The sequence below is a fragment of the Rhinolophus sinicus genome, chromosome 17, assembly GCF_057876585.1.
Source record: "Rhinolophus sinicus isolate RSI-liver-muscle chromosome 17, RSI-T2T, whole genome shotgun sequence".
Classification (NCBI taxonomy): Eukaryota; Metazoa; Chordata; class Mammalia; order Chiroptera; family Rhinolophidae; genus Rhinolophus; species Rhinolophus sinicus.
The window spans coordinates 200,221,029-200,242,812 of NC_142517.1; the positions used below are offsets into that span (position 1 = coordinate 200,221,029).

Below are 21,784 nucleotides of genomic sequence, written 5' to 3' on the forward strand. Positions count from 1 at the left end.
ATGGAACGCCTTGACTTCAACAAGTTGTTCGAGCATATATTCTCAAATATTTCCAAGCTCACATTACGCTAAAAACCAGTGTGAAGACCAGGAAAACATCACAATTTCACCCATATTTTTTTGCATCTGAAGTCTTTCAAAGGTGTCCTGAAAGAGGGAAAAGGTCATGACCTACAGGTCAATCAATGATCATTAGGTGTTACTGTAACAGAAGGTATCTAAATAACCACTGTCGGTACATATGGTGCAGGATTGAATGTGCATATTACTTACAAGGTTATTTTTCATTTCATAGAATGAATTCTGAGCAGCATGAAAACTAGAATTGTCAAAACTCAAAATTCTAAATAAAACTTCTGTCTCTCCACCAGGACTCTTGTCTCAAGTTATATTAAAATTTTCTGTAGAATTGTAAATAAGCAAAACTGAAACAGGTAACAAATTCAAGGGGAAAAAGTACACCTGGAGTCAATGCAGCCAATCCCACACAAAGCCCACTCACTAACTTCTACAAGAAAGGATGTTTGCCACTGATTTGCCCAGGAACCACATAACTGTTCTAAACACAAAAATGTTGAGAATTCTCCTTGCCCAGAAGTGGTTTTTGAAAGGGATAAGTGCATTTTAACATACATAATTTAGTTTGCAACAAACCACAAAAACAAGGGGCAAGAAGCTTGAAAAAGAGCATATAACGTATGCTATAATAAGCTGATCCAATGCCACTAAAACATTCTGAGTTGAACCTTTTTGAAACCCTCAAAACACTCTACAGCCTGCTAAAAAGTTAAAGCTTCTTGCCTTTTTTCCACTCAACAGTTGACCTTATTCTGTTAGCAACTTGCCGTTCTGTCTCACCTATGTTCTTAATTGCAAGGGTGCTCAGCAAATGAGAACTATGGAAGACCAAGCGACCATAGCTTCTAACTCAGGGGTCTTACGAGACTCCGCAGAGGCTCCCCAGGCTGCAGAGGGCTGCTGCCTGAGTAAGAAGGTGCCACGCCAGTGTCACAGAACTCCTTGGGAGCAATGTGATGATCAATCAAACGAGCTTCCAGATTTCTCTTACAATGGACAGGGCCACGTTTCTCAAAGGGGAATCAAGTTCTGCTCCACTCATCCCTACCTCCAAACAAAGCCACACAGAAGGAAGCTGGCGGTGTCCATTAGAAAGGACAGAAGAAATTAGGTATAATGGCCAGGGGACTGACATTAGCAGGAGTCTCTGGTGAACAGATTTAGCTCAACTGTAACTGCAAAGCCACCAGGGATTTTTAATTATTAAAAGGTAAACCATATGCCGGAGTAACAGAAGACAGCTCAGTAATCAAGAATGGCAGGAAATGGTACTTCTTAATCTGTTTCTAGGGTATGCTTCTTTGATACTCAGAAGGCCCTTTCTCAGCAGAAAAAGCTACGTGCAAAATATAAATTTGAAAAAAGTGATGTAGTTAAACACACCCCAGCAATCAAATTCCTGTGTTCACAGATTTACTTAGGAGATACATAGCTATATGCTTATGTGTGTGTGTGTGTATAATATATACCTATATATATAGTATATAGAGAGAGGATGCCAAAAAAACTGTATACATATTTTAAGAAAGGAAAAAAACTATTAAAATTCTAATACTCAATATATACTGATAACAAAAGATAAGTCACGCGTATACATTTTTTGGCAAGCCTGGTATATAATATATATGAAATTCATATATATATGAAATTTCAGATGAAGACCTAATACCAGCTTTGCTTCTTATTTTGACAAGCCATTTCTATGGGTCTTGATTTCTTTAACTATAAGAAACAAAAAAAACGATAATTGTATTTGTCATTAGATAATCAAAATAGACTTGGAAATCCCTGTGAAAAATGAGGAACTATTATTTATAATGACACTAATTCTCTTTGGCTTGATGGCTCTTACAGAAAACATCCTGAGAAAAATGATTTGGCCAAAGCTGGTGATAGGGACAGTGAAAGTAAACCTCTCTCTCTCTCTCTCTCTTTAAAAAAAGCCAGTTAGATTTATTGACACATGTACTGATCCAGGCCACCCATATGTATAAAGAAGTTGTACCAAAACTTCTCACGTTCATAAATCTAGGACATGTCACAGATGTAAAAACTTTAAAACCTTACAATATTCTATTATGAGAACCAAAGTAAATCCAAAAGGAAACATAACCCTGTCCTCATACTTAATCAAACCCCACAGTAACAATTTGGCCTAAAAAACTGAACAAACATATCTACAAACACATAAGCAGTTACAATTTATGAATGTATTTTCTAATAGAAAAAAAATATATTCCAAACGAAAATAACAGACATCTACATATTAGGGAAATTAAATTCTAAGTATTATATTGTTTTGGTGCTAAAATATATAGCATTCAAATGATAATATCATAGGTTTAGAAAGATAAAAATCTGACTTTTAAAAATGTGATCAATATGTGTTAGCTGTATCATAGAAAGTTCCAAGCTGCATGTATCATGAACTCTTCCAAATGCTGACTGCTAGAGCATCTCACCTTCCTAAGGTTTCTTAAATCAGCCTTCTCCTTCATTTAGCTATGGCCAACATCCAAGTTTAGTTCCTCATTCTAATTGCTCTAGATACACTATACAACCATCTCTTCACCTCTACTCTATGCCACTCCACCTCACCTTGCTGCCAGATTAATTCCTCTGAAGTACAGATCTAATGACCTGCTTAAAAAAATAAAGCAAGAAGGAACGTCACTATTTGCCCCTAATTAGCTAAAATCCCATATTCTAGCATTCAGGACTCTAAACATAGTCCTAAGCTCTTTCCTCACCCTGCAGTCAAACCAAACTGCACTAGGCCGCAGGAGTATCATTTTTGGCTTTGCTCATGTGGTTTGCCTTGCTTCCTGTCTCCACTTTTCCCTTCTTTCAAAGGCCTATCTCACTTCCCAGAAACTCACAAAAGCGTTCCCAGATGCCCTCAAGAAGGTGCACTATCTCCTGTATAGTTGGCCTAACTTAAACTCTCCAACAGAGATTTTCCTGTACTTTGGCTTTAAGACAGGATTCCCTCCCTTCTTCGGGCAACTTTATGATGTGACTAACATGTGAAGTCTTAACTTTGGAGGGTTTGTTTTGTTTGTTTGTTTGTTTATTTGTTTGTTTTTGCCTTAAAGGCCTCAGACAGGTGGCTTTTGAGTGTAAATCATCAGTTTAGGTTTCTCTCAGTTTCCAGTTTGGACTTCTGGGTTCACCATGGTGCTGGTGGCTTGCTGGTGCCAGGAACTAGGGGTTACCCATGCTCAGCTAGAACAAAAGGATATTGTGCAGTGCGACGAGAACTCTGAAAAGTGTTTTCTTAAAATGTGGGAGAGAAGTGGCATATTTTCTAGAAGATACTAACGAGTGAGGCTCTATCTCCTGCCTCCCCCCCAAATTAAAACCAAAAAAAAAAAAATAAGTTATCAAGAATAGGGCTAGGTCTCTTCATCACATTACCACTAACTCTGGATTCAGCTGCTCTGTCTTACCTTCTGATGCTTTGATCACATATCCTCCCTTCTTTTCACCCGGAGGCACATTGAGCAGCTGCATAATTCTGTCCAGTAGCCCGTGGATTATCTCAAACCCAGGATTCTTATTGTAATAAACGGCACAGAGATGCCTGTAGTTTCTTGCACCTACATCTGAAAAAAGTAAAAGAATTAGTCACAAAGCCACACTGATCACTACTTAAGAATGGGATTTACCCCAACACAAACTTGGGCCAAATCAACAAAAAAGAAAACGATTCGTAAATACATAGAGACATTCAACCTTAGAAATTCAAGATATGATAGTTTTTCAACCATCAAATTCCCTGAGGTGCTTTTATTTGGGGGAGGTGTGGAAAACCCTCAATGCTGACCCCGGAACAATAAGGCCTCATGTGGTATAAACTGATAAAAGTCTTTGTTAACAATTTAGCCACATATATCAGAGACTTAAAACTTCATACTGTTTTATTCACAATACTGTACAAATACACAAAAGGCTTCATGTATAAAGGGTGATCAAAAAATATAGTGAATGCTGAAATAAAACTTTATTACAGTAAAAAGACACATTGCCATTCATCCCCCTCAGAATACTCCCCCTCGCTTCAAACACACTCATCCCATCGTTCTTGCCACTTTCTGAAGCAGTTCTGGACGTCCTCTTTCATGAGTGTCTTCAGTTGCACTGTCGTGGCTGCCTCAATGTCCTGAATCAATTCAAAATGTTTACCTTTAATGGTCATTTTGACTTCGGGAAAGAGCCAGAAATTGCACGGTGCCAGATCCGGTGAATAAGGACACACCATAATGTTTTTATTTGACAGAAATTGCCGTACCAGAAGCGATGTGTGACATGGAGCCTTTCTGTTGTGATAAAAAAATATGGTGAATGCTGTTGCCGAGTGCCATCCAACAGAAAGACAGGGATCTTCAATATAGGAAGCGTTGCATCAAACCTTAGTAACAGTGTGTGACAAGTTTCAACTTGTTCGGTGCAGTCAGTCGAGTGTGAGCTACAACTGAGAGAAGATGTGTTTTAAAGTGTGCCGTCAATCATCCTCCATCATTTCAACACTCCATTGTCACACATTGTTTCTGGTATATGGCAATTCCTGTCAAATGAAAACAATACCGGTGTGTCCTCATCCACCTTACTCACCAGATCTGGGACCATGAGACTTCTGGCTCTTCCCCAAAGTCAAAATGATTCATGACATCGAGGCAGCCATGACAGCGCAACTAAAGACATGAAAAAGGACTTCCAGAACTGCTTCAGAAAGAGGGTAGAATGATGGGATAAGTGTATTTGAAGAAGGGGGGGAGTATTTTACTCTTAAATTAATGGCAATGTGTCTTTAACTGTAATAATTTTTTTTATTTAAACATTCACCATATTCTTTGATCACACCTTGTAGAAAGATATTATTTCTACATAAAGCATTATTTCCAATAGTGAAATCAGAAACCAACTAAATTGGGGAAAGGCTACATAAAGTACAGTACAATGACTCATCAGAATACCATGTGGCTAAAAAGCATCTTTCTAAAACATTTATCATAATAGAGCTACAGCAAATATTTAAAATAGTAAATGAAAAAACCCAGGAAGCCATGAAGTTCAAAAACAGTCAAAACTAAATTATATTGTTTAAAGAATATACGTAAGTTAGAAAACTATGAAGCAAAGACTATCACAAAAATTAGAATAGTGATTATTCTAGATAAAGGGAAGTTGATTTGGTAAGGAAGAGTCTTACAAGAAGTTTAAGATACAAGAAATATTCCACTTCTTAATTTGGATGCTTGTACTAGTGTTTGTTTTATAGTAATCTTCTCAAACCATATTTTATATACACTCTTTAAAATTAAAACATTTTAAAAAGCAATACATGAAGAATCACAACTATATAAATATAACCATAAGCCAAAAAAAACTCCATGTACAGGAAAAAGATGGAAGACAAATACACCTACATGTTGACAGAGGTTATGTTTGGGCAGGGGTAATTTTTTCAATGTTTCATCTATTTTCAATTTTTTTTCCCTGATTAGTATATATTATTCTACTTTGAAATTCAGAACTTACAAAAAGTAATATTTTTAAAAAGTCAATGGTGACCATTTAACTTTATAACAGTATATACACCTGTGGGCCTTTAATAAATTCTGGAGGAGACCACTGCTCTAATACAAACACTGAATAAATGTTGGTTTCATTTTGCTTTTCAAACTAGGAAAAGAGAGAATAAGCTCATGCCTATCTGGGGGAACAAACTGAAAATAAAAACCTGCTTCATGTTAGCATGTATTGGGCAAAAGCCCTTCCACAGGTTTATTCTCAGAAGAAAGAATTCTGAGATGTCCTACATTAGATTACAGCAGCCAGAGAGTGGGAGAAGAGACAAGAGAGGTTAATCAGTTAACAGCCAAAGACCCAAACCAACAAGTGACAGCTCACACTCCTCAAAGTATGCTGAGACTTCACATTCATGTTCAGGTGGCTATTTCCTCGATTAGACAGACAGTTGAACATCAGAAGCCACCGCATCCTGGTTACGGAGATCTTTCTAGACTGTTGCCCACAACCAATCCAAAAGCAGCAAATACACTTTCCTACAGACCATGCCCCTGTCCCCCATTTCTCCTTCTCCAGCCACCTTTATCATAGCCAATGTAAATTCTTTCAAAACAACTTACAGCTTTCTTCTCCTAACTCATTGTGTAACACAGCTCTGTCATTCCCGGGCGGCAGGCATGTTTGTGTTCTCCATTTCGCCCTGCTGCTGGCGGCTTGCACTGCGTGCCCCAGGACCTGGTCCTTTTTCTGGCTAGCACATGACTCAATAAATTCTTGCAGAAAAACTTCTGGCCTCCAAGGTTTTTTTTATTAACAATTCCCATTGCTGTAACTGACACGAATTATAGACTGCCCTTTACCTTCCAGATATCCAAATAAAACATGGGTATTTTAAGACACTGTACTCAACTACTAAAGTAATCTGAAAGTGAGAAAGCACATGAATGGGGTGAAAGGAAAAGGGAAGCTAATGTTAACTGATTATCTGCCATGTGCCAGGAACTTAGTACCTACCTATCAATTTATCTAGAATCTTATTTAATTCTCAAAACAATCATATATAAGGTAAGTTTTACTATCCCTACAAAACAGAATAGGGAAAATAAAATGGTGAAACAAAAGCTCAGAAAGATTTTGCCAAAAGTCAAGCCAACTGGCTGGAGCTAATTATTATTAATTACATAGCTAATAAGTTACAAAACCAGGATTTGACCTGGATCGTCTGACTCTAAAACCCATCCACGCTCTTTACACTATACAGGGGCTATCTCTCAATCTCCAAAGGATTTAAGTAAAATCTCCAAGTCTCTAATGGATTTAGATGAAAACAAATAAGATAAGGGCAAACTTATGTATGGATATATACCTACTTAACATGGTCAAAGCTGTGCATTCTGGAAATGTTTCTGATATAATAAACAGATGTTTGAGTTTTGAAAATTTTTCATGATATGTAAGAATTCTAGTTAAGCAACTGGAATAAATTATTTTTAGAAGTCAGTTAACCAAAGTTTCTACCCATAAGCAGTATTGTAACTCATGGAAAGTGTATTCTAAGTTAAAGGCTGACTGAACACATGTGGAGAAATAACTGTTCTTGTCATGTCACATTTCTTAGTACCTACTATGTTCAAGGCACTACACTCTTAGGTATCTCCTAGAGGGTAAAGGTCGAAGCCCACACAGGGCCTGCACAGACAGAACCCTCAACAATTACTTTCTGAATCAAGGAAGAAAGCCTGGAAAGGGAAGTAAGCACACAAAAATTTAACCAGGCCGGACCAGACAGCGGGCCACATTCTAAGTCAGCACAAGAGTCAGCTGATGGAGGAAAGTAGGACTGGACTATGTCACTCTCTAGATCATTTCCATTTGCAAGGACACAGAAATTTGGTGTCTAGAAGCTTTAATTGAAAGTGTAAGAATAAAGATTAATATTAAAATCAAGCAGGCATAAAACCTCACTAAACTAACCACATGCATAAATTAAAATGAGGGCCTCATTCCTCTGTAGGATCTCTCTCTCTCTCTCTCCCTCTCTCTCTCTCTCTCTCTCTCTCTCTCTCTCTCTCTCTCTCTCTCCCCTCTCTTTTCCTGAAGGGAATAAAATGAAATGAAACAGAACTAAATTATCCCTTTCATAACACTGACTTGCTCCTGGGCATCTCTGCCATGTGGTACCCATTTGTCGGTGTCACATGCTTCCACTTTAACATACAGACCCGTATTGAAACTGCTTTGTTGTCCCATTTTTCGCTGTGAGAGGAGAGCACAACAGTCATGCCACCATTCAGAGAGCTTAGCAACATAAACTAGAAGCTTTATTTTGGTAACCTTTGCCTTGGAATACTTATTTCCTGATCTCCAAATTATGTAAAACTTACCTTTCCGATAAGAAGAGCAACATCTGGTTTAAAGACTTAGAATTCAAAAAAAATAAAAAATAAATGATTTTGATGATCAGAATAATAAAGTTACAATAACAAAAAATATAGAACTTTAAAAACATTATATTGCAAGAAAGGCTTCAGGATGTCAGAGTACACACACACACACACACACACACACACACACACACGATAATGAGCTATATATTTTTAGATTCAATTTGCAATGTTTTTTAAAAAGGCCACTGACTTTTAGCGCTTTGTACTAAAATCAGAAGAATTACATTGAACTCCTTATTTAGGTGGCCACTCCCAACTCCAACCATTGATGGGCTGGTTTTTCACATCTCCCTAGTGCTACCACTCCCTCTAGACTTGCTTCCTCAACATCTTGCTAACATATTCCCTCTGTGGCCGAATTGAAAAAAAGAGAAAATTACCACATACTCAGCTCCATCCATTCCTCCTTGGAGAAACTGCGAGGTATAGTAAAATTCCCATTTCCTAGTATTTTGCACTGAGGGACCACATTACATCACAAAGTTCACTGACTGCAAGCCACAAAATAAGAACTATTCCAATTTCATGCCAAAACTAGGGTTTGTTGGAAATGACTCAGTTCTTTATAACTCAGTTAACAGACCTCTTGTGTCATGCCATCAAACAATTCTGCTTTTTAACTTGGCTTGCCAAGTATGTCAGCCTAAATTACCAATATATTTCACAGACTTCAAAGTACTGCCTGGAGAGGCTGATCTAAACCACCCAAAGGAGGGGCAGCTGGCTAGGATTCTGTAAGTGGAAAGAACATGCCAAATGATTTTTTTAAAGAAGAGAAAGTAAAAAAGAATAGTACATGGTGTCCCTTAGTAGATAACTACTGCATACAACTCAATATTTTTTTTTTTTTTAATTGGGGAATATTGGGGAAGAGTGTGTTTCTCCAGGGTCCATCAGCTCCAAGTCACTGTCCTTCAATCTACTTGTGGAGGGCGTAGCTCAGCTCCAAATCCAGTCGCTGTTTTCAATCTTTAGTTGCAGGGGGCGCAGCTCACCGGTCCATGCGGGAATTGAACCAGCAACCTTGTTGTTAAGAGCTCGCTTTCTAACCAACTGAGCCATCCGGCCGCCCCACCATTCAAATTTTGAGAATAGACTCTTGTTTGGTATAGATTCTCTTTCACCAAAGTACCAATGATTAAAAGCACATTCATCTAGAAGCCCAAATAGAGATGCCAGGAGAAAGCCTAACTGGGACCCAAAAAGGCTTCCAGGGTAATCGTTGACCTTGAAATGAGTAGTCTGGCCAAGCTCAGAAAATAAAACAAAGCACCTTGATTTGTAGTCTATTCCATTCAATAAATTTTTTTAATATTGGTCCGCAATAGACTGAAGCTTATACATATCTCTTGAAAAATTCCAGTGTAGTATTAAATAATTCACCAAAGCTAAAAATCCTGTAAAGACATACACTTTAAAAAAATTATACCTAATGTAGGAAAACAGGCACCTTTATATATTCTTAGCAAGACTGTAAATTTGTACAAAATCCTTTTTGGAAGAGAATCTGACAAGACAGCAAACATTTAATGTACATGCCTATGAACTGACCAGTTTTATTTCTAAAAAAATAAATTGTGTAAAAGTATGAGGCCATTCATTGAGACAGACATATTTTAACAAAAACCTGGTAGCAATCTAAATATTCATCATTAACAGTCTGAGTAAATAAATTATAGGGCATCCATATAATTGACTATTATGCAGCCATTAAAAAGAATGAGGTGGACAAAATGTGTTTGTAGCAAAAAGCAAGGTTCATAGGAAAAAGAGGACAGGTAAAGCATAATTCCATTGGTGTAAACAAAAAAAAGTATCTATGCATATCCATGGCTATATATAGAAATGTAAAACATATGGCTACATATGCATAGAAAATGTCTGGCAACTAATTGTAAGAGGAGGATTAGGGAGAACTTGGATATGTGCATTTTTTTTTAGTACCAAAAGAAAAGAATTGCTTTTGAATAGGAAATACATATTTATGAAAGTTCTTAAGAATACTACAAATATATTTTCTACAAATAAATTTTAAAAACAAACATAATAAAATTTTAAGAACAAGTTTCCTTAAAAGGCATCTATCTATAGTATAGCACTGAAATACAGCTTTTTCTTTTTTAAATAATGCTGAAAGCCAAGAAAAAAAATGCAAGGAAAAAATCTATGACCTTTTCCATGCATGCGGGAAAAAGTTATATCCTCGTAGGTTGGCTTTTATTTAGTTAACAAAAAACCTGGAACGGATTTTTATCTATTAAAAAAAATATAATATGCAACGCATGACAGAGCACATTATACTCACGTTAGCAGATCTTAACTATGTGGAACCAAATGTACTAAAATAACTTTCTATATTAAAAATGATGTTATTTACACAGTTAAGATGCCATCACATATGCGAATGATGCTACTTCAAATATTGTTAATGTCAATGTTCCTTACACCCATATTTTTTGAATTATTAATTGGAAATTCTACATGCCAAAAATATGAAGTAGTAAAATTAAATTAATCCAGACTGATGACATAAGCTCTCTTCAGAAAACCACATTCCACATGTGGATGCTAGATAATCTGCCATTATTTGATGGCTGCAGAATTAATGGACAACTTTTCAGAGCTGAAGTATTTCAGAAGCTCATAATGAAAACGCTTTTATTGGACTCTTTATTAAGCAAAGAGTTATAAAAAAACTATAAAGATCTGGCCCCTGTATTTTAGTAGGTTACAATATAAGATATACATGAATGGTACAAACCGACAGCAAATTGAAAGAACTAACGAAATCATAAAAGAACAGTGAGTTCTGTTCCATGCAGTTACAGTAGCCCAGGGAGGAGAAAGGAACACAAATCTTCGATATATATTACAAATAAAGTTAAAAATAATAAATTCTGGGACTCCATATCCAAACTAGTCGAGGTAAAAAGTAGATCATTCTCTGATTTAGAAAAACTTCAGAGAGAACACAATTTTAGAAACTGTTTACACAATGATCTGGGAAGCAGAGGAAATGCAGATTGTTCCAGGACTGTGGCAGCACTTTGGAGAAAGTAGAAATGGTCTGAGAAAGAGGTGAAGGCTTGGAGGAAGTGTGCTTGCTAAGAGAGAGGTAACCAGAGCCCTCTGAGTGGTCAAGGCCTTCCATCTGTTCCATCTACTAAAGTAATTATTAAAACCCCCAATTCTTTAAATGCAGTAGTTGAAACTAACATGCATGGCAATTTGATTATCAGGGTTCCCCACAGATATATGTCAAATTGACAACAGGATGGCTGTTTTGTGCTAAATCTGCCTCACCCTATATACACTTTACAAAGCCAAACTAAGTCATCTTTCACAGGCTATGGTTCTTTTAAACTTAAACTCAACCCAGTGATGTGTTTTGTCTTGCCGTTTCAGTGAGCTTCTAGGCACACTGGCAGCTTCAGTGACCATCATGGGATAAATGGCGATGGCAGGATTCGATCTGCGTTTAATAAAAAGCCAGAATGTTGGACTTTGTAAAACAGAACTGCCTGGGCATAAAGATTTATTCTGGGCATAAAGATTAGCAATTCACAATTAGGTCCTCTGCTCCTCTAATGTCAATTTTTACTATTTTGTTGATAGTTTAGTTACCCTTGACATCGAACAGAAAACACAAAAGTATTAACCACTGGAACCAATCAATAACTCACACAGCAACGTGAGCTGATAGCTTCAGCACTGCCCCTACTGACGTCCCCGCCATGAAGCTGAAAATTTACCCCACAGCAGACAGCATTAACTTCTCGTTCCACAGACACATGCTACTCTGCTCAGCAAAATGGATAAATCAGCTTAGTCCTTTGAGTCACGACTAATTTTTTTAAACGCTGCAGCCACTTTGGACCTTAAGACTCAATAAATGCAGAGGCTGGCACAGCCTCAAAGAACTGGAATGTGTCTGAGTCAGAGCGGAAGTCTTCCCACTTGAGAAGTGCACCTGACCTAGTCACTAAACAGGCAGCCAGCCCGACAGCCTCACAACATAGACGGTCAGTCAGAAAGTCCTCAACAGCCTAGGAAACTGTCCAATGAGGTCAAGCATGAAACTTGGGGCTAGCAGTCTTTCATTGACTCTTACAGGAAAGCAGGTCAGACACATTTGTGGGAGGCATATTGAAATCCAGTACAGATTCCTTTTGCATTTCCAGTTTGGGAGATACGCTTGCCCACACAAAACTGACGTGAGGCTGGTAGTGTTGGGTTTTCCCGAAGTGTTACAACACAAGTTAGTGGCAACTGTCACTCCCTTCTCTGTGCTATGAGGGCACCTTGTACATTCCCTCGGAGCGCTATCTATAAAAATTTGTTCCCTGGCCCATCTCCCTCAAGACTGGTAACTCTTTCTCCTATATGCCAAACAGTCCCTAGCAAAAAAAGGAACTCAAAAATTCTTTATTACCAGTGCAATGAACGAGACTGTCTTGTTCACTCCTGCCACACACTTCTACCCCTTTTGAACCAGTAGTTTGGGTATTGCCCCAACTAATAAAAATTTGGGACATTTTCATTATTAACTGGAACACTCCTTTATCATTTCACTTTTGATCATCGACACTTTTTTCTCTTCAAAATAGTTTCAATTATTTAGGAGGAAATGGCTAATGTAAATCCAACAGAAAAATGTTTACTGGTTTGAAAGGCAGTTAAAACATATGTGCTCAATTCATTAAAAAGAAGTGGGTGGTGTATTACTGAAAAAACATTCCTGTTTTTTTAAAATTCCCATATTAGTACATTTCAGTTTTCTTATCCTAAAAAAAAAACACACACAAAATAAAACAAAAAAAAACACCAGTGCGCAACAGAAGAAAAACCAATTAAGTCAAAGGTTAGGATAAAAATGAGCCCCAAGTGCCTCAGCAAGGCGACATTAACCCTTGAATGGCCACAAAGGTTTTCAAGTCATCCTCCTAGGAAATTACCAGACCAGGGTGCTATGTCTCTGACATTGGGAGTTGCTATAATAGTAGTTGCTATAATAGTACCCTCATAGTAAAAGCAGGCACCAAACCTTGCTTATTATGTGACTGCAACTTTTTCAAATGCAATTTCATTTAATCCTTATAATGAATCTAATGAATAAAGTGCTATTGTTATTCCTATGGTACAGATGAAGAAACTAAGGCACAGAGAGCTTGAATCAACTGTCTACGTTAAGCGGCTGGTACACGGCAGAACTATCACTCAATCCCAGGCCCGCTGGTTGCACAGTCTCTTCGGAACCGTGGTGCTGTGCTGCGGGTCCTATAGCGTCCTCTATGTACACCAGATGACAAGTAAGGGGACCACATGTATGTATTTAGAACAATCCATCAGAAAAACCACTTTTGTTAGGAAATAAAAGCCAGGCCTACCTAAAGAGGAAACAGAGTCCAAATAAATTAAAGCAAACCTATGTTTTCAAGATGGTAAACTTACCGAGCAGATGTACCTCCTCTCATTCCTCAAATCCCACTGATATGATAGAAAATTTTAAAGGAAAATGGTGCAAGACAACAGGTAAAAGTAATTACCAGATGGAAATGGCTCAATGAGGAACACAGCGCAGAATAATCACAACTGAAAACAGGAACTAAAGACATCGGCTACAGAGATGAGCACTATCTGCCTAAAGAAACAAAGTGCAGCAGGAATCTAGCTTTTGAGTAAACAAGTACATACATGGACTGGGTTCCTGGGGTTACCACCAGGGCTGTTTGCCAAGTGACGACTGCAGCGCTAACACTTGAGACCAGCTGTCTCTCAATAGGGGAGGTTATCGCCAAGCATGGGCCCTGAGGCAGAGTGGAGTCTATGCCTGGGCCAGCCTAAGGAACACAGAGGAAAAGAGGAAACAGTACAGGCACCTCTGCCCAGGATGGCAGGACTGTCAAGTGCTCCCAAGTGCTCCGTGCCAACAGCGAAACCTTCCTTGTGGCACTTGTGGGGACTCCAGCTCTGAGCTGCCTGCTTGCAAGCAGGCCCAGCCGTGCAGTGAAGGCAGTAGCCTACTGCGGAAATAGTGTTCCAAAACTTTTGAGGATTAACCTAATCCTGTATTTACAAATGTGTCTGAATCGCCAAGGATTGAAACAATATAAAACTCAAAGAACTAAGATAAAGAAAACACGTCCAAGTTAATAGAAATATCTGACATTGGAATTTTAACCAAGTCTTACTTATCTATACCATTGGGGGATCTGAGGCAGAAGAACCCTCAAAACTATTTACAGCTGGCACTGAAAATGTTTTCAGATTTCTATGATAGTAGATTTATCACCCAATGAACATTCTACACAGACTGATATTAAAATGAACTTTCATTCTCTAAGACCAAAATTATTCTCACCCTAGCTCTAAGTCCAATATTTACGCAGCCTTGGGCAAATAACTACTTTTCTGTCTCAATTTTCCTATATTTTAAATGGGGACAATGTTTTTTTTGCGGTTGTTTTTTGTTTTTTTCTATCTCATCTGCCTAAGAGATGATTTCACAATCAAAAGAGAAAAAGTACGTTAAAAATTTTTTTTGAAAAGTAAAATGCACCATACAAATGCAGGGTGATGCTGGTAATTGAAAACAGTCACATACCGGGGAGCAGATGGAATCAGCGTTGGCTAAAAAGTTCACTATGGACAGTCCCCAGACAGTCATAGTGGACATACATCTGTAATGCCTATTTCCTCTGATAGGTTGATTTATAGCGATTGTTCTTGACTGCTTTCGCTGGTTAGAAAGATGCCATATTATCGTCTTCAGGAGCAACTGAGGAAAAGGCCTCTCTGCTTTTGTTAACTGACTCAAAAGAATATACTCCAAATTCTGCAGTCTGGAGTATAACTCTCTGAATAAGCAATGCTAAGAGTTGAACTGTTAAATCCAGAGAACCAGGAAATACTGACAGCAATTTAGTCAGCTGAGGGCACTGCTCACTAAGAAGTGACCTCTTACACAGCTCGAAACAATCAGACTTGTATAAACTTGGAAGACATGGGGAAGTCTGAATGAGACAGACTTCCTCGGAAATCAGGGGTAAGTACTCAGTAACTGTATATTTTTTAAACAACCACTGCGTTCCAAATGCTGGACCAAGCAACTTGCTCCACTAACAAGTCCAGACCACACTCAAAAGAGGCAAAAACGGCTAAAACACATTCACAATGTCTAGTACAACAGTGGTGGTATACAGTCACTTGACAAACTAGGAGGACAAGATACCAAATACCTTAAAATGATATTTACATAAATCACGTGATATAAGAAAAAAAGAAATGTTCCATAGTGCTGTTCAAGGTGAGGTTTTAACAGGGCTCGTCAAAAATATTAAATTCATTGTTAAAATTTGCTTTCTATTAAAAGAAATGAGAGCTAGAGTAACCAAATATCTGGACCTTGCTTGAATTGATTCAAATAAATCAATCATGAGAATTAAACTTATTAAACAATTGGGAAAATTTAAACACTAGCTAGATATTTGATAATAGGATAATGGTACTGGGTTATTTAAAAACAAAACAAAAATGGTAGTCTCTTTTAGAACTACACACTACAGCGTTTGTTGATGAAATGATATGATGTCTAGGAATTACATTAAAATAATGTGGAGAAGTGAGTTAGCTATGTGTTGATAATTGTTGAAGCTGGGTCCTGGATTCACACAGCTAGTTATACAATTTACCTTTATATCAGTTGAAGTTTTCATAATAACAAAATGCTGTAAGTATACAAATTAAAGGTGACTCATTCTTACCTCTGCTAGAATCTTTTACTACAATGTCAGAGATTTCAAACAGTTTCAGAGGAAGGGGCATCTTCCGATTTGCTGCTATGGTCTTTAGGAGGCCAGGAAGAAGGGTAGTGCGTGCCACCTGCAGGACAAGACATGAAATTGCACTGAACAAATAGGAACCAAACAGACCAACAGCAGATTCCCCCCTCATCTGTGGTGGGAGATGCTCCAAGAGCCCCCGTGGATGCCTGAAACCTCAGGCAGTATCAAACCCTATATATACTATGACACTATGTTTTTTCCATACATACACACATATGATAAAGTTTATGGCTTCCCTTTGGCATAATCGAACTGCCAGCATCACTACTCTTGCGCTTTGGGGCCATTATTAAGTGAAATAAGGGTTACTGGAACACAGGCACTGCCATACTGTGACAGTCGAGCTGATACCCTAGTCGGCTACTAAGTGACAAACATGCAGATGGCATACACAGTGTGGACATACTGGACAAAGGCATGATTCACGTCCTGGGCAGGATGGATGGGATGGAGTAAAATTTCATCACGCTACTCAGAACAGCATGCAACTGAAAACTTACGAACTGCTTATTTCTGGAATTTTACATTTAATACTGTTGGACCAGGTGGACCGTAGTTAATTGAAAGTCCCGAAAGTGAAACCGTGGATAAGGGGGGGAACCACTGGAATTGGTTTAAAGACAAAGCTAAAAGACTCTATGGCTGCATAGGAACACACTTCTGGAAAATGCAATGCCTAAACACCCAAGTCACCTTTAATTTTCAATTCCAGGACACTAGAATAATTGAAAATATTCTGCCTCCCAAACTTACAAAATGAAAAATCATAAATGTGATTAAAAAATAAGTGAGAAACAATTATTATAGCACACATAATTGCTTGAATCTAGGATTGGTTATTTTATTATCATTTTTAAAGTTAGCTTAAAATAAAGTTGCCTTATTTTATAAAATAATTGAAGTAGTTATAAAAAATACAAATATTTAAATAGATTAAATATGAACTAACCAAAATTTTAAAACCCACAGGGAAAATGTAAATGTAATTTAAAAACCGGGACAATGAGGAAAACAACACAAACATGTAGTGTTTTCAGCTGAGTAGCCAAAGAAGTACAAATACATATCCTAGTTCTTAAAAAAGAAAGACAGAAATCAAAACTTCCCTGCTTTTGCCTGTGACATAAATTCTCCATTCTAAGATATGTGAGATATGTTAGCTTTCAACACATCATGTTACTGGAAGGGTATGGAAAGCAGTGGTATCAGACGCCAACACCACTATCTTTTGCCCAGACTATTGTATGAGTTTCTTAGGCTGATTTCTCTGCTTCCACTCCTGCCACTTGATGGTCTATTCTCCATACAGAGGGATCCTTTAAGACCTCAATCAGATCATGCAACTCCGCTTCTCAAAATTCTCCAACAGCATAGGGAATAGAGTCAATGGAATTCTAACAGCTGTATGCGATGTCAGAGGGATAGTAGATTGGGGGAGGGGGGTTATCACTTTGCGAGGGGTGTAAATGTGTAACTAGTACATCGTTTTGTACACCTGAAACTAATAAAATAATCTCCAATAGGTTGCCATCTAATTTTGAATAAAATCCATGCCCTACATAGGGCCCTATATGAATCTGGGCCTGGTCCCTTCACCAACTTCAAGGCCTGCTCCAGCCGCACACCCACACACCGCAAGCAGGTTTCCCTCTCAGGCCTCCACACATGCGCTTTCCTTTGCCTGGTTGTGGGGGCAGAGCCTCAGAAAGTAGTTTCCAGGCTCTCGGCCTCACATAGACAGGTGCTGGCTCAGGTAGTAAATGGCCAACTGTGATTGCATGGCCATCAGCTGTGGCTAGTTGGCCGTCAGCTGTAACCAGTGAGCCATTGGCCACTAATGTAACTGCTGTGGCTATGCTAGCAGAAGGAGAGGAGAGAAGAAAATGGGGGCTAGCAAGAAGATGGTGGCTGGGCTGGCAAGTGTGGATGGCGGTTTGCGTATAGTGTGGATCCAGCCTCCAGTGAGAGTATAGTGCCGCCAGAGAGAATATAGTGGTATGACTCCCCTACCTATGGCTCCGTGGGTGTTCCTTTTTGGCCTCACCGTATCCTGCGTTATGTGGGGAGCGGGAGGAGAGACCCCGCAGGCCGCCCTGCATGACACTGGTACATTCTTCTCTAGACTCACACGTGGCTATCTAACTTCCTTCAAGTCTCTGCTCAAAGGTCGTCTCCCACGGAGGCCTGCCCTGACCACCCGAGCTAAAACAGCACCCCTCCTAGCTCCTGCATGAGCAAGAGAGTAAGCTCCTGAAAGGCCTCGCTAGATTGTGGGTTGAGGGAAAAAGAGAACATCTTTCCTATCACAGCCACGCTACCAGCAAGCGGCTATTAGCCTTCAGCCTGGTGCTTTCTTAAATACCCTTTACTTTCCCCACAACTTCCTCTCCTCTTTGAGAATAAGTGCCCAAACCATTCACAGAAACAAAAACCATGATGTTAAAAGAAAGATTAAATTATTGGAATATAAACAGCCTATTTTTGTAGGTAACTTTTCTTAGTTTATTTTTTCTTTTCAGTTTATTTTATAGATAAGCCTTATTTGCTTATTTAAAAACCTACAGAAATATAAAAAAATTTCAACTTGAATCTGATCAAGCTTCTAAATCTAACTACCAGTTTACTGGAAAAATAAAGGGCCATAGGAATATAGTCAGCAAAATCCTCAATGTGAGAACTCTATGGGACAAATGACCTAGTTTCTTCAACAAAGTAAAAAAGGGAGGGGGCGGGGAAGGAGGGGGGAAGAAAGGGAAGGAGGGAGAGGGGAGAGAGATGTGGATGGGCAACTTGTAGATTTGAGTCTTAAGATGCACATTGATCAACTCTGATGTACAGCCTCATTTGAATCACAAATTAAACAAACCATTGAAAAAAATTGAGACAACTGGGAAAATTTGAACAATGACTGGATATTTGAAGATGTTAAGGAATACTATTGCCAATTTTGGGGGATGTGGTAATAAAGTTTGTTTATAATTATAATAAAATATTAGATATTTTGTCTAAATAATATTTCTCTTATTTTATCCATTCACATAATCTATTACTACTAATAATATATCTACTATCAGAAAACAGCCCAAGGTTAAGAATCATACAGGAGAGAGAACAGGCTTAGACAATAAACTGAGTTACAAGACCCTGTGCAACTTTAAATTTAATTTAACCATAAATAAATATAAACCTGTTAGCCACATTAGCAATGGTAGGACGTACCTGTTGGTAAAGCAGGAATAAAATATAGAATCTATCAAGTCTAAAAGACAAACTCAGGGGGCTGGTTGGCTCAGTGTGGTTAGAGCACAGTGCTCATAACACCCAAGTCGCTGGTTCAATTCCCACATGGGCCAGTGAGCTGCGCCCTCCACAACTAGACTGAAAACAGCAACTTGACTTGCAACTGATGGGTCCTGGAAAAACACACTGTTCCCCAATATTCCCCAATAAAAAAACATAAAAAAAAAAACAAAAAAAACAGAGACTCACTTTCATCTGTAATGTATTTTATGCAGAAATATTGATTTTTAAATGTGCTGAGCCACAGCTACTTATAGTGACATTTAATGTGTTTCTGATTTGTTTTCCTTCTACTTATATAAAGTAGATTAAGACAGGCTATAAACCCTGAAGAACATAACATCACCACATCTTAAGAAATCTATCAAGTTTGGTAAATGAAACTGGGAGAAGAGGAAAATTTGGAACGCACATAAAAATCCATTAAGATTTACTGAAAACTCACACTACCCAAATAAATTTGAATATATCTTATTGAAAAGAACACCATGGACATCTTTTAAAAGCAGTGGAAAAGCTAGTGGACCTCAGAAAACAAAACATAAAAACTCATTATCACAACCCCTCCAAACTAGTGTAAGGATCCTTCAAAGTTCTGACACTGAGTATGAAAAATTCATGTACTTGATGCATTTTAGTACCAATTAGTTCTTTAATTACCTCTAATCTGCCACATCAGTCGGTAGTTCTATAGACCAAATTTAGATTTTTTTTAAGGTTACACTTAATACTTATAGAATTTTTTGAAATAATCCAGCCCCCTGCTTTTACAGAAGTGAAAACCAAGATTCAAAATAACTATCTCAAATCAGAGTACAGATACTATTTTATAATAGCATTAACTTTTTAAAAAGCATTTCCCTCCAATTCTAAATTTTGCCTTGATTCTCGAAGCCGTGATTTTCCTAAAGCCTAGATTTTAAAAACCATATAGAATTTGTATATACAAGAAAAACAAAACGAGAGCTTATTCGTATGAGATGAGATTATCTGAAGTTATTAATAAGCCAAGATATTATAACCTTGAAATATTCTCTGTTTATAATGAATACCCTACACTGTAATTTAAGTCATTTAACATTTGCTATTAAGGTAGCATCATTCTCATTTAAACATTCCTAAACATACTATGAAACGGTCCGTAAACTAGACAATTACTGAGAAAGACCCAACAACATCTAATTTCAAAGTGACTGACTTAAAAGGTACTCAGAACAGGTGTTGATGCATTTATGAAAACGGGTGGAAAGGAGATGAAATCTGAAAATAATGTTAAAAAGTCAACTATGAAATGGAAAGTTCAGACTGGGTTAGATAGCACAAAGCAAGTAAGAACCAGCTATAAAGTTAATCGAGAAAAGATTATGAGACGTTTTAAGAATTTTTGTCAGCAAAGTATGTGAGAACCAACTGTAAAACTTACCCAAGAAGGGATTTTTAAAAAGCTCCAAAGTTTTTGCCATCTGGGGTAGAATAATTGAAGAGACTTTACATAACTCATGTACTACACGGGAGTTTTTACCTAAATTCTTATCTACTTAAAACTCCTACCTGGAACTCAGCTGTCTTTGGATTACCGATGTGCACTGCCTTTGTTGCAGAGATATCCAGACGAAGTTTATCAGCAATATCTTCTTGGGAGCACTGAAAATAAATGCAACATAGATCAACATGGAATAGCGGTGACCAAATGGAATATAATAAATGTTTAATGCTGGAAGTCAACTTATGGTCTCGTAGCCATGTCGATTCTCTACATATGAGTTACGAATAAGCTAAGAATAAACATATCAATTAACCCAGGCCCACAGCAGATGCAACTTAACATTGACAGTTCTCTTCTAAGGAGTTCTCGCGGTGACTCAGAGCTACTGTAAGTTTTTCATATGGAGATGGTGGCATAACCTGTATTCGGGCCCTTCTCATAAGCTCTTCCCATTCACTTTACCAGTCTAATTGCCTACAATTCCTACCCATTCCCCAAACCTTACACTTTCCCCCGCCTTTACCTGAAATAGTCTCCTGCCCTACTTGCTGCCATCCCCCAGGCTCTACTTAAAAGATATCTCTTCTGCCTCTTCCATAAAACTATCTCTTATGACTCTAGGCAGTTATTCTCTCCCTCCTCGGTATTCCTATCGCTTTTTGTTTCGACTATTATTGTAATCTCTGCTAAATCCACAGATTGTGGCAGAATAGTAGGCCTGAGAGCAGAATTTACATGGCCTGAATTTTGCCCAATGTTCTTTCTACTGTATCATTTAACTTTCGTGCTTATATGCTTGCTAAAGCTCCAAGGCATAAACAAACTGCTAAGCACTCATCCACCAAAAAGAGAGAGATGCTTATCGTCCTCAAACACTAGGATGGGGGGGATGGCCAGTGAGCTCAGTTTGTTAGAGCGCGATGCTCATAACACCAGGGTTGCCATTTCGATCCCCACATGGGCCACTGTGAGCTGCGCCCTCCACAAGTAGATTGAAACAACTACTTGACTTGGAGCTGATGGGTCATGGAAAAACACACTTAAAATAAATAAAAGTTAAAAAAAAAAAGTGTTTTGTGGTTGGGTTGTTTCCAATT

General features: G+C 38.1%; 1 protein-coding gene across 1 annotated transcript in view; it reads right to left on the bottom strand.

Moving 5' to 3' along the window:
• Positions 1–21,784, bottom strand: part of FARSB (phenylalanyl-tRNA synthetase subunit beta) — a 65,679-nt gene that overhangs the window by 14,234 nt on the left and 29,661 nt on the right. The window contains exons 14-16 of the mRNA XM_019753680.3: positions 20,753–20,845; positions 15,821–15,938; positions 3,528–3,683 (exon numbers count right to left, since the gene is read on the bottom strand). Of these exons, the coding sequence (XP_019609239.3) occupies positions 3,528–3,683; positions 15,821–15,938; positions 20,753–20,845 (367 nt within the window). The remainder of the gene's footprint in view (positions 1–3,527; positions 3,684–15,820; positions 15,939–20,752; positions 20,846–21,784) is intronic.